At 35.1% G+C, this 14039-nt stretch overlaps 1 protein-coding gene across 1 annotated transcript in view; it reads right to left on the reverse strand.

Moving 5' to 3' along the window:
• Nucleotides 1-14039, reverse strand: part of LOC112912588 (low-density lipoprotein receptor-related protein 1B-like) — a 332717-nt gene that overhangs the window by 169985 nt on the left and 148693 nt on the right. Inside the window, exons 24-26 of the mRNA XM_072745200.1 lie at nucleotides 12873-12989; nucleotides 12427-12546; nucleotides 10466-10585 (exon numbers count right to left, since the gene is read on the reverse strand). Coding sequence (XP_072601301.1) covers nucleotides 10466-10585; nucleotides 12427-12546; nucleotides 12873-12989 — 357 coding nt within the window. The remainder of the gene's footprint in view (nucleotides 1-10465; nucleotides 10586-12426; nucleotides 12547-12872; nucleotides 12990-14039) is intronic.

Genomic DNA, 14039 nt, shown 5'->3' on the forward strand with positions numbered 1-14039 from the left:
TTAAAATAATAAAATAAAATATTTTAAAATCTAAGATGCAAGTACTTTTTTTTATTTATGATAGTCACACACACAGAGAGAGAGAGAGAGGGGGGGGCAGAGACACAGGCAGAGGGAGAAGCAGGCTCCATGCACCCGGAGCCCAACGCGGGATTCAATCCCAGGTCTCCAGGATCACACCCTGGGCCAAAGGCAGGTGCTAAACCGCTGCACCACCCAGGGATCCCTGATGCAAGTACTTTTATTAGGACATTATGCAATGGACGTGATGAATTCTGAAAGAAAAATATGTATATATTTGTTTATATTTTAGGCAAATGATTCCCAATTTTTTTTCTCTCTGACTCAGTGAAATGTCCTTTATTGAAAAGGAACTGAATTAACTGTTAGAGTTCTGATTCCATAAAATGTTTTATGATTCCTGAAGACTGTTTCCTATATTTCTGTGACTCTCTGATAGTTAGCCACTGGGATATTTACTGCTCAATGCATGTTTATATCAAGAATATTGTGGTTTTAACCATTACATACTAAAGATCTGAGCAGTTGAGGCAGCCCAGGTGGCTCAGTGGTTTAGCACCACCTTCAGCCCAGGGTGTGATCCTGGAAACAGGGATCGAGTCCCATGTTGGGCTCCCTGCATGGAGCCTGCTTCTCCCTCTGTCTGTGTCTCTGCCTCTCTCTCTCTCTCTCTCTCTCTCTCTCTGTGACTATCATAAATAAATAAAAATTAAAAAAAATAAAATAAAATTTTAAAGGATGACAAAACTTAGTAATACTTTTGTCCCTGACATCCATAAACCAGCAAGAGGTAACAGAGTTATTTCAAACTAACTCCTCTGTTACCTCTCTCCACTCCCATTATTTCCCACATGAACACTGAACAGAAACCACATATAAATAGTGCCTTAATGACATGAAAACCCCAGCCCAGAGACTTGTCTAGGCATTGAATGTAAGACTGATCAGAGCATGAATAGGAGTATTAGAATCATCGTCTAAATGCCTGTCCACAAAGATTACAAAGCTAATAAATGGTACAATTACAACTCTACAAGAGGCCTTTTACTCTCATTAATATATTATGTCCTGAAATGTTAACGGATGAAAATGGATAATCATTTTGCAAGCAAAATCTGATACCACTTGGAACCTCAAGCTGAATTTAACATATAAGCACAAATCTGTTTATTTTTTCTAAGGTTGGTCATTTTATTTTTTAAATATATTTTTGAAAGATTTATTTGTTTATTTATTTTAGAGAGAGAAAGCTCATGCACGAGTGGGGAGAGGGGCAGAGGAGGGAAAGAAGCAAACTCCCTGCTGGATGTAGAGCCTGATGTGGGGCTTGATCTCAGGACCCTAAGACATGACCCTGAGATCATGGCCAGAACCGAAATCAAGAGTCAGAAGCATAAAAGACTGAACCACCCAGGTGCCCCTGGTCATTTTATATTTATTACCTATTATGTTCTTTTTTTTTTCTTTTTTTTCCTATTATGTTCTTAAATGAAATAGCATTGTTTTTTTAAATAGTAGTTTAAAAATCTATGTATTTTGAATCCATTCTCAGAAATTAAGGTATCACAAAACTAAGATATTTAAACTTTATAGCCTTTCTAATATATAATATATAGCACTATGTAAATGAAATATTCTTAAAAATCTTCAAAAATATTCTAAATAAATTCTACTAATTAGACATGCAATAAAAAAGATCATGAATGAGATGTTTCAGAGTTTCTTACTGCAATTTACAAATACCGAACAGAAACTGAAGTGACAACCTAATTGCTTTGAATATACACGTCATATTTTTATAGGCTGGTTATCTAAATAAGATGATTAGACCTTTAACCAGTTGAACGAAGCTATTGGCATTTTCTTTTTTTTTTAAAGATTGTATTTATTAATTTATTTGAGAGATTGAGAAAGCACAAGCAGGAAGAAGGACAGAAGAAGAGGGAGAGAATCTCAAGCAGACTCTACACTGAGAGTAGAGCCCAATGTGGGACTTGATCTCAGGACTCTGAGATTATGACCTGAGAGGCAATCAAGAGTTGGATGCTTAACTGAGTGAGCCACCCAGGCACCCCAATCAGCAGTATTTCTTAAAGTAATAAACAATAATAATTTCTATACATGGATGCATCACCTATACTACTAGTGTTGAGGAAAAGCATAATCTTCATTCTATTATTTTCTCTCACTAATGTGTAGTGTAATTATAAAAACATGGTACTAAGCCACATTGAATAAGCCCTGAAAATAAAATGATAACAATATTCTTTAAGAAAATCACCAGCCTAAAGGATACTGGAACAGAGTCTTATAAACCAAACCAAATACAAATATTTTTGTTCCAAAGGTAGACAAAAGGATACTTTTTTAAAGTTCTACATTCCTTAAGTGTTTTTTAATAAAGTATCTAATACTTATTTTCACCACTTTCTGCTATAAATCTGTAACTAGGCTTGTGTATGTGTGTGTGTGTGTGTGTGTGTGTGTGATTTTATTTTGCAATTTTAGAGAATCAAATATAGTTGGTGAAGGATGAAGGGAGCAATATAACAGGATGAAGTTTCTCAAACAAAAATATCACAGAATGTTAAATTACTGACTCCATTTCCTTTAAAAAAATATCAAGTGCACCAACTCAGTTCTTATTAAAACAAATATGTAGTTCCTTGCTTTACAAACTCGATTATAAACCTCACTGGGCAAAAACCTATTTCCTTTCATGCCTTTTACTACAGGTCAATCTAGAATCTAGAATATTTGGCATGCCTCCTGACTCATTGTGTGGGCTCTTTTTTAGCATTATGGAATAAAATTTAAATCTCACAATTTCCTCTTATTATTAAGAAAGAAAAAAAAAAACAAAATAACATCACCAAATAATTACACATCACTTTGGTAGAGAGATAGTCAATGCATGGAAGTTACTGAACACAAGTTATAAAAAGACTAAATGTGTTCCACTTAGACTATCAAAAGATGCATATGTAGGTCATTCATTTCTTCACATAAATACTAGGTGGCAGTTTACTGGTTCTATTCATACAGAGAGGCTCTCCTCTGAGGGCTCCATAGGAACCAAAATATTTCAGTGCATAAGAGATTATTTTTCCTTTCTTTGTCTTTCTCATACACATACAGAGAAAGAGAGAGAGGAGAGAGATATCTCATTGACAGAAAAAGGAGAAAAGATTGAATATTGCAAAACAAGCAAATAGATGGATGAAAGCAGAACATATGATACATCAAAAAATTTGCCTAAAACATAATAATATAATACTGGCATAATAATACATCCTACTGAATGTACTTTTGCTCAGAAAAGAAGCTCTCCAGATTACCACGCTTTTCCAAAAAAATTCATTTATTTTCATGGTAACTACTTTAAAAGTTCAGAAATGTAGCAGAAGTTGAATAATTTTTAGAAAATTTCTATTTAAAAAAGAAAGGTGATGACATATGTCCACACTGGTTTTTAAAGTAGTGATATAGAGATACATGATTATAAAATAAAATAAAATTATCAGCATTACATTGAGTATAAATCACACAGACTCCAATAACACATATCAGGTAATATGTCTAAAATATATTCTAAAAGACAGTGATTCTATGAGTTTGTTGTTAACTGTTATCTTACTAATTATCTGGGGTCAAATTTGCATAAGATTAAACATTTTCTCAAACAGTAAAGGAATGTAGTTTTCATTTCTCTCCCTCATGAATTGAATTGTTCCACAGCTATTTTGCCAGGGTAAGGAGTGGAGTAGGCAAGTGCCCCTTCAACAATGATAAAATTTGTGTAGGTGAAGTTTCTTTTAGGTAAAGTAGAATGCCCATTTCTGGATCTTGAGAGATTGTGAGAAATAAAAACACAAGTTAAGTGGAGAACACAGTTGTAAATACACCCTCAAGACATAGGAACAATATCCAATTGGTATGGGACAGGCCAAGACTCCTGAGAAGATAAGCGTGACTCGATCCAAATTAATCTCAAAAAGATGCCAAACATCCTGGGAGAAACATCTAATATCAGGTACATAAAACAGTCAGTTAAAGTCAGGAGTGAGTCTACGACATTAAGAGCACTAATTTGTTTGCTAATCAAAATACAATACATACATTTGTAACTTATATTTAAATTCAGAAAACACTGTTTAAAAACACTAAACAGATACATTAACTAAGTGCATGTAAGTGAATTGTTTTCCAAGACACAGAATTCAGTGCATCATCCTTTCCTGCGTATACGAAGAGCTTAGAACTTTACCCCGGGGATTGTCTTGAAGTCAGGGAACTAACATTTGCTAAATGCTATTGTAGGTACAAGTACGTAAATATTTTGAAAATAACTAACTTCAAATATCAGAAATGATTTTACTGTAGTTACAACCATCAATATCAGAGCTTCTCTCTTCAGTAGAATCCAGGCCGTCCATCGTACATGAAATTTAGCCTAATATTGACTGAACAGTTAACAGATTCCTGCCTCTGGATGTTGTCACAACAGCTTTGAATAAACTTTCATGCAGGTTGATGATCAGAGCATCTGAGCAGAGAACCGAGACTTCATGGTGTCTGTAGTGCATGTTATATGAAACGTTTTGTGCTTTATTTGTCCATGAATATGTAATAATCGTAACATGTAAAAATAACCTTCAGTATGAAAATGTGTTATTCACATTAATACCCTGGAATACTAGAAAATGTCAAGCTTCAATTTAATATTGAAAGACAATACTATTTATGTAAACTTTTAAGATACTATTAATGATTATGTATATATTGATGAATATGTACAAATATAGTACAGGTTAAAAAAAAAACATGTGAACGAAACACAACCACTTCAAAAGAGGAGAAGCAAGGAAGGGGAGAGGATAGAGGTGGGCTTTATATGTTATCAAGGGGTTTGAATGTTTTAAAAATGATACCTTAGGCCAAATGTCAAAAATCTATTAAAAATGGTACATTGCTTACTGTGTAACTTTCTGTACAAGTCTGTATGGTAGAAGTATTTTATAATTTAATATACACTTGATTTAACTTTAAAACATCTGTTTCTTATATTCGTATAAATTAGGTAGACCAAATCTCCTCATCAAAGATCTAGGGGGGGAATAAAAGCACACATCAATCACTTCTGTCTTTTAGTTTGAGTGTGTTCAGTATCACGTTGGGAAACCAGGCTGCAGTAAATACAAAGCTGCTGTAGGAAACCCAAGTTCCCCTCCTAAACTCTAGCTAGTATGATTAGAGCTAGCACATTATTTTAAGAATATTAGCCAAGCAGCAGGTTATAAACCAAGACAGCTCAAAAGCAGCAAATGATGCTGAACCAAGAATTGTCAAGAATTCCACATAGAGTGGAGGGATGCCGGAGAAGAAAGCAGGGAACGTGACCACAGGAAAGACCAATATAGCAGAAAGTGGATTCCAGAGAGCTGTGGTGCGAGTAGGAAGTTGACCCAGGTGGCACAGCTGACCAAAAGAATGTCACATAGACATGTAGGGGACAGAGCTTGTAAACCATAACCTGGGGAGACAGGACATAACGAAAAGACATGGATTCTGATATCATCATATAAGAGTCAAATTATAGAAAAGTTTCAACTCTGATTACAAAATAGAAGCATGAATCTAGTACAGATTTGTCAAATCCCAAATCTGCATTTTCTTCTCCAAAATAGAAAATGACAGGCAGAAGGTGAAGAAAGTTCGAAATTAAAATCTGAAGTGAAAATCCTGGAGCTACTACAATTGAGGTATTGCATGTATTTTGGTCAGGCATTCAGATCTGGTATTTGTCCAATATTGTAATAAATAGTGGAACAGCCTTTTGAGAATAGTCAACACCTATAATTTAATAAAAGGTAGAGACCTACATTTTATAAAGCTTATTTTTCTCTGGGCATATTGGAAAGAATGAATAAATACTTTCAAGCAGAAAAGAAGTAATTTTATAATAACTATTGACAATTTACAAAACAAAGTTGAACCTGTCTTGCCATAAATGCGAAGGCAGCATATATTTAAATCCTTACTTGCACAGAAGTAGAGCTAAAAGATGTTTTTAAAATATTTATGAATTTAAATCCAAACGTGCCAAATGCAGTTTTTACAGACCCATAAATTTAGCCATCTCAAAAACTATGTGTAATAAGATGGGAAAATATGTAATTTAATTTTAAAATTTGTATCCACTCTCACCAAGAATAAACTATTGGAGCAAGATTCGTAAACCATCTCTAATTTACATCTATTTAGAGTGGATCTAAGGCCTCCTTAAATTCTAGATTAGCATAAAGTTTTTACATGTGTTGAATATTAGTTGTTAAATCTGCAAGTACTCATAAGAACTCAAGAATTACACTGAACAGAATTTAATAAATGGTATTCTGACACATATAAAAATTAAATAATTTTTAAAATGTTTACACATTTAAAGGTATTTGAATCCCCGGTACTTCATGTGCATTTTGTTTGTTCGCAACTTATTCTGCTCTGTTTTGTTAGGCTTTTCCATAGTGTCTCGGTTTTACTGAGACAATTACTCTTGCAATTTAAAACAACAAGAAGTGTTTCATTTAGGATATGTCAAGGTAGAACAAATTACAATGTTAGAACTTTAGAATCGACAGAAACCCATTAGATCTAAAACTGTAGATACACTGCTGCTGAGACACGATGTACGAGCTAAGAGACCTCCAAGAGTAAAATAGAATCTGCCCCTGAAGTTAGCAGTGGATTGGGACCCCTGGGTTGCTCAGCGGTTGAGCATCAGCCTTCGGCCCGGGGTGTGATCCTGGAGTCCCAGGATCCAGTCCCACAATAGGCTCCCCGCAGGGAGCCTGCTTCTCCCTCTGCCTATGTCTCTGCCTCTCTCTCTCTCTCTCTCTCTCTCTCTCTCTCTCTCTCTCTGTGTCTCTCATGAGTAAATAAAATATTTAAAAAAATAGATTTAGAAGTGGACTGAGAAAGTATAGAAGACAACTACAAGGAAAATGAGTTCCATATTGAGTTTTTGTGATAGAGAACAGGTCTGTTACTCAATAGCACTTCATGTAAATCTGCTCTACATCTTGCTAGGCCCTGAGGACACTTGACAGGAGAAATAGTGAAATCTACTTCCTATTCTAGGCAAGGTCCGTTTCCACAAAGACACATATGACTCAGATTCAAGTAATAAAGCCTTAGTTAGATAGGGTTAATCTTTAATAAGTGTTTTTGTTTGTTTTTTCCCAGTCAATGGAAGTATCCAATGTGAATGAACTGTCCCCCAAAGGTGTTAACAAGCTTATCAAAAATATATGGCACTTCTACATTTACTGAAGACAGAGGAGAGGGGAAGGAGGTGACCTTTTAGCCCATCAAGAGTGAAGACTGAGAGATGCCTGTGTGGCTCAGTAGTTGAGCTTCTGCCTTCAGCTAGGGGTATAATCCTCAAGTCCTGGGATTGAGTCCCACATCAGGCTCCTGTGGGGATCCTGCTTTTCCCTATGCCTATATCTCTGCCTCTCTCCTTCTGTGTCTTTCATAAATAAATAAATAAATAAAATCTTTAAAAAGGGAATAAAGTTCAGAAATGTTGTACTAAATTATGATGTAGAAGTTTTTCAAATTGCAGTGTCTGGTTGACTCATTCTGTTAAGGGCTTACTCTTGATTTATTTGCCTTAGGTCCTCAGAGTCCTGAGACCTCAGAGCACACCCTCCCCACCCACCCAAATCTCTGGAGAGGGGCTTAACTCAGAGTCTGCTTGGGATTCTCTCTCTCCCACTCCCTCTCCACTAGCTGGAGCATTGGAGCTCTAAATAAATAGAAAATTAGTAAGTAAGTAAGTAAATAAAAATAAATAAATAAATAAATAAGGAAATAAATAAATAAATATTTTTTAAAAAAATTATTAAAAAAATTAATGCCTGTCCAAAACAAAATTTTATAGGCAAATCAGGTGGCAACCTTCTCACCTCTTTTCTTCCTCTTACTGTATGTATGTATGTGTTTGTATACTGTTCTGGAACTTATAACAATGACTATGACTGGGAGGATTCTATATAATTTTATATCAGAAAACATTTGAATATTTTTCCCTTAACACATAATGAATGAGTTGGCTTTAGAGGCATCTGGGTGGCTCAGTTGATTAAGTATCTGACTCTTGGTTTAAGCTCTGGCCATGATCTTGGGGTCCTGGGATCAAAGCCCAAGCCATGGTCTGTACTCAGTAGAGTCTGCTTGTTCCTCTCCCTTCTCTACTGCATGTATGCTCTCTCTTAAATAATTTTTAAAAATCTTTTTTTTTTTTTTTTAAGAATGAAGTGGCTTTATACTATGTCCACAGAATAGATGTGTTAGTGTGAAATAACCCTTGATTAAAGTCTCAGTTCTACCACCTGCTAACCGTAGAATTTTCAGTAAGTCACACAGTCCCCTTGGGACTCATTTACATCAATAAAATAGGGGCAGCAAAGAGATTATGTGAGATAATGACTATAAAGTCTTTGACAAATTTCCTGGGCTATATGGTAAACACTAAATAAATATTAGGATTTACTGTGATTATAATGATTGATAATTATCAGGTTGAAAAATATAATTAACAACAGTTAAGGCACATCTAAGTGAAGAACAAATTGTAGATATTCCAGAAAAAGTATTCATTTAGCTAATATACATCATTATTCCATTTTTCTTTGGTATACAAAAAATGCTAGAGACAACAGAACAAACTTGCGAGTAGTACAGACTAGTCTGCAAAAGTCTTTAATAATAGTTATGAACAAATCAGTGATGACTATAGTTTGAGGCTTTGTGAATTCATTATGAATACCAATTTCACAAAATGGTAAATGTGGTTTCATGATACTGTGGTAAGCTGTTTTGGTTGCATCTTCTGAAGGCACAGTTATATGGAAGACAGTAGTAGTAAAAACACTTAAAGATACTTGATTATCAATTACTACACATTATAGCTCATGAATTTTGTTCAGTATAAATGGAATTTCAGAGAACATAAAGGTTTTTCATTATTTCCTTTTTCCTCAGAAGAGTTAACTCAGAGCGCTGTGGAATATAGCAGATTAATTTAACACAATTTTGTCTATGAAGCCTGGAAGTCCTATATGCAGTTTGAATACACTTGCCTTTCCCTCTTTTTCTCTTTCTCTCTTTCTCTCTTTCTCTCTTTCTCTCTTTCTCTCTTTCTTTCTTTCTTTCTTTCTTTCTTTCTTTCTTTCTTTCTTTCTTTCTTTCTTCTTTCTTTCTTCTTTCTTTCTTTCTTTCTTTCTTTCTTTCTTTCTTTCTTTCTTTCTTCTTTCTTTTCTTTCTTTCTTTCTGTTCTTTCTTTCTTTCTTTCTTTCTTTCTTTCTTTCTTTCTTTCTTTCCTTTTCTTTCTCCCTTTCTCTCTTTCTCTCTCCCATTCTCCCTTCCTCTCTCATTCCATCCCTCCCTCTCTCCCTCCCTTCCTTTCTTCTTTGAAGAGGGGAGAGGCAGAGGGAAATGGAGACAGAGAATTCCATGCAGGCTCCACACACATTGCAGAGCCAGACACAGGGCTAGATCTCACAACTCTGAGATCATGACCTGAGCTGAAATCAAGAGTCAGACACTTAACTGACTGAGCCACTGAGCCACCCCATCTTTATTTTTCTTAATCAATTACTAGATAAAATAACTTTTTGCTTCCCCAACAATGCCAAGTTTGGTATGTCCACCTACGAAATGCCTCTATTAGTATTTAATAAATGTTGATAAAATGAATTACATATGACAACTAATCTTCATTTCTGTCTTCCTGTTGACATTTTCAAGATAGAATCAAATGCATTAAACAAAATAAATATGTTCTCCATTTCTACAATTTTAATTAAGGAATAATTCTTGTAAATAAAAGTATTGATTTTAAGTAAAAAGATAAATGTTTCAGAAACAAATGCTAACAAGTGATCATTGTCATCTATTAAAACAGAACAGATACTTTATCTTTTCTCTTTTTTTACCATGTTTATGAATGACCAATAATCATTGAATAAATGGAAAAATTATATGTATTTAAGTAAAAAAATTGTCTCTGTGAACAACACCAAGATAATGAATGTCTCATTGCTTCTATTCATTAAATACTAATATCATGTGCATGCTCTGCCACAAGAAGAGATAGTTCAGTCTACCTTATAGATTCATCTATTTCATCAAAAATAGTTTTGAGTCATTTTCAGCAATATTATTCTTTTGCCTTATTCTTCTCTGGGTAAAAACGGCTAACCTGAGATTGTTTTTATAAAATAGCTAATCTGAGGTCACACAACTCTGTGAACGCAGAGACAAAACTTTCTCATGGGAGACCCTGGCTTCATTAGAATTGTGTTCAAATCCCTTTCACTGTGGCTATGTCAGATGATGATACAAATACAATAGGTACCATCCAGGGTCACAAAACACTCACCACAGTTGGCCTCATCTGATGCGTCTGCACAGTCTGGATCCTCATCACAAACCCACAGCTTGGAAATGCAATGTTTAGTAGTTTTACACTGGAAATAGTCTGGAGAACAGCTGTTTTCGGCTTAAGGAGAAAACATCTATTAAAATGTAGCTTTCAATAAGAACAGTTTATCTAAAAACCAATTAGACAAACAAATGCTTAAGATAATCAACTGGAAATGTATTATCTTTTAATTAATAAATCTCTGAAGGTGAAGAGTTTTAACTTGCATAATCTATAATATATTCCAAATATTCTTTTCAGTAGAAATAAATAAAAAATATTTCTGCAATGATGCATTGGATAAAAAAAATCAGAGTTTTCAAAACAAGGCCACCTTGATTACCTGTATTTTGAAATTAATTTTAAAAATAAAGAATTCAGAGCCTTTCAGAATAATTTTACCAGATAAATAAATGTAAGAATTTATGCATATGCATTTCTATAAATAGAAAAGGACTAAAATCAGAAGATATTCATGAATAAGGAAATAAAAAGCAAAAAAACTTATCGAAATCTCTAGTTGTGTTGAGTTTTTGAGGGAAGACATGAATGTCTGACTGTAAACTGCATCACAAATCTTAGTCAGTTTAATGGATCAGCTCCTAGAATGACTAACCATAAAGAACTGGTACCGACTTTATTCTGAATGCACCATCTTAATCAAATTGCTGGGTCACTGCACATTATTTACTGATAAAAGTTTTAGAGGAATAAAATAAAACCTCAGCAAGACAGAAACGTTGGCAGCAGTTCTGTTGAAACCCTGAAACTTGGCAGGTACTTTATTGTTCAGATTCTGTATGTGTTCGTGTATATGTGTGTGTGCATGCGTGTCTGCCTATGTGCCTATATGTATATGACAAACTGTTTTGCTTTCCATTTAATCTAGTTTGATTTTATTGGTGGGGGATGGAAATAAGAGATAAAAAGAATAGAAGATGTTTTACTACTGTCCTTTGAAGTAGCTTGCTAAGACACATTAAATAGAGTATTATTTACAATTTTAACAGAATTTTGTTAGGTTATTTTGCTCAGATGTTCTCATCATACATTCAACATGTATTTTATGAGGAAAAAAGCAATCTCTTGTTAACGGAGCTGATTTCAAGTAACTAATTAGTCAGTAGAAGAAAATTACCCGTGGCTGCTTAGTGTGGGCAAAAAAAAAAAAAATCAATTTATGAATAAAACACTATAGTCACCTATAATGCTGATTTTGCTTCTTCTCTTAAGGATGATACGAATGAATGCATGTTGTTTCACGTTAATCTTCGGGTACCTTTTTTTTAAGATTTCATTTATTCATTCATGAGAGACACATAGAGAATGACAGAGACATAGAGGGAGAAGTAGACTCCTCATAGGGAGCCTGATAGGGGACTCGATATGGGACTCGATGGGGGACTTAATGGGGGACTCGACCCCTGGACTCAGGAGGCAGATACTCAACTACTGAACTACCCAGGTGTCTCTCTTCAGGTAGCTTTTTAAGTGAAGACCATCCATGGGGTGCCTAGGTGGCTCAGTTGATTAAGCATCTGCCTTTGGCTGGGTCCTGATCCCAATATCCTGAAATCAAGCCCCATGTAGAGCTCCCAGCTGGTCAGGGAGCCTGCTTGTGCCCCTCCCCCTGCCCCTCCCCCTGTTTGTGTGCTCCCTTGTGCACTCCTGCTCTTTCTCTCTCATGAATAAATAAAATCTTTTTGTTTTTTAAAAAAACCATCCATGTTTTAATGTTCTCTATACTCTTTATAGAGAGCTTCTTAAGTGACCAAAGGTGTCAGTTTGGAAGTCTTTGTCACAATTGCTGTTATGTGTTTCCACATTGTGTGGATGTATGGTACACGATAAAAATTTTTAGACCAACATCAGTCGAGACTCAGAAGTAAAACAAGACAGAACATTCTCAGGTGACTTACGACAATCCCTTTCATCTTCCTCATCCCCACAGTCATCTTGTCCATTACACCTGAGGTTTACTGGGATACATTTTTGGTTCTTTGTACACTTGAACTGACCCGACAGGCAGACATGTGTGTCTAAAAGAAGGAAAGAACAACAACAATTAAATATGTGCTGAAAACTGTGTCTGAATTTATTTTTTTTTTAATTTTTATTCATGATAGTCACAGAGAGAGAGAGAGAGAGAGGCAGAGACACAGGCAGAGGGAGAAGCAGGCTCCATGCACCGGGAGCCCAACGTGGGATTCGATCCCGGGTCTCCAGGATCGCGTCCTGGGCCAAAGGCAGGCAGGCACCAAACCACTGCGCCACCCAGGGGTCCCTGTGTCTGAATTTAAATCAGTGCAGTCAAAATCAGGTAAGAATTAGATTTATATTCTCGGTTAAGAATGTAATCACCTACCACAGTTGAGCTCATCCGAATTGTCTCCACAGTCATTCTCTCCATCACAGATGAAAGCAGGCAGAGCACAGAGCCCAGTGCCGCACTGAAACCGGCCTGGCTGACATTTAAATTCAGCTAGGGGAGAAAAGAGACAGGTATCATCGAATGCCAAGCATCATTCACGACCTCTTAAATAGAGCTTTTCTGACATTACAGATATTTATTATTTCATTATATGAAACATATCCTGGAGCACAGCATGAATGTCTTACACATAGATAGCTCTTGGATTCAGATACATGGTACTGCTAAGCTATGAGCAACTCAGATGGCCTCCAGAATACATTTCACAAATTAACAGAAGAAATCCCAGGTGATAATTATTTTGCCTTATTTTTGAGTTTATATATGGAAGAATGATAACAATAATCATCATAATAAAGTAGGATCTATTGAATATCTACTCTTTATCAGAAACAAGGTAAGGTCCTTCCACATAGAGCTACTAATTGAATCTCATCATAACCTTCTTATCTCAATATCACCATAACCACTTTATAAATGATGAAACTAAGTCTCATGGATATTAATAACTCACCCAAGTATGTACAAGTTTCAAGGGCCAGATTTGGAAATTAGATCCAGATCTGATTCTGAAGTCGTCTCAGAAACTACGTTGCTTGTATTAAAACATTTATCTTTTGGCTCAAATAAATCAACCAAATATTAATAAGTGATATTTTAAACTTTTTTGGAAAATTACTCTTTTATATTTATAATATTAATTAAAAATTTCCTTAATATTAAAAAATAACTCAATATATGCTTGACTTCCATAGGTGAGTTCTAAAATGTCATTTAACTTCAATCTATAACATTTACTAATCACACTAAATGCTGAAACTGTATGATACTTAATTTTCTCACACTCTGGACATGTGCATTTCCTCTATTTACTGTTGCTTCATATATGATTTTCTTGAATATTCCTTTGCTACCAAAACAACCTTCTCATAAGAAGAGTTATAGATTTCAGAGGACTTTCAATGCCTGGAAAATAGCTGGGAAGCCCATTTGACCTTTTAAATGTGTCTTTAGAATGATCCTTGGTGTACTAGAGCATCATAGAAAATGTAATTAAAAACTTAGGATGCCAGAGAATTCGTGATGCATCAATTCAACCAC

This window comes from Vulpes vulpes, unplaced genomic scaffold (genome assembly GCF_048418805.1).
Source record: "Vulpes vulpes isolate BD-2025 unplaced genomic scaffold, VulVul3 Bu000000631, whole genome shotgun sequence".
Classification (NCBI taxonomy): Eukaryota; Metazoa; Chordata; class Mammalia; order Carnivora; family Canidae; genus Vulpes; species Vulpes vulpes.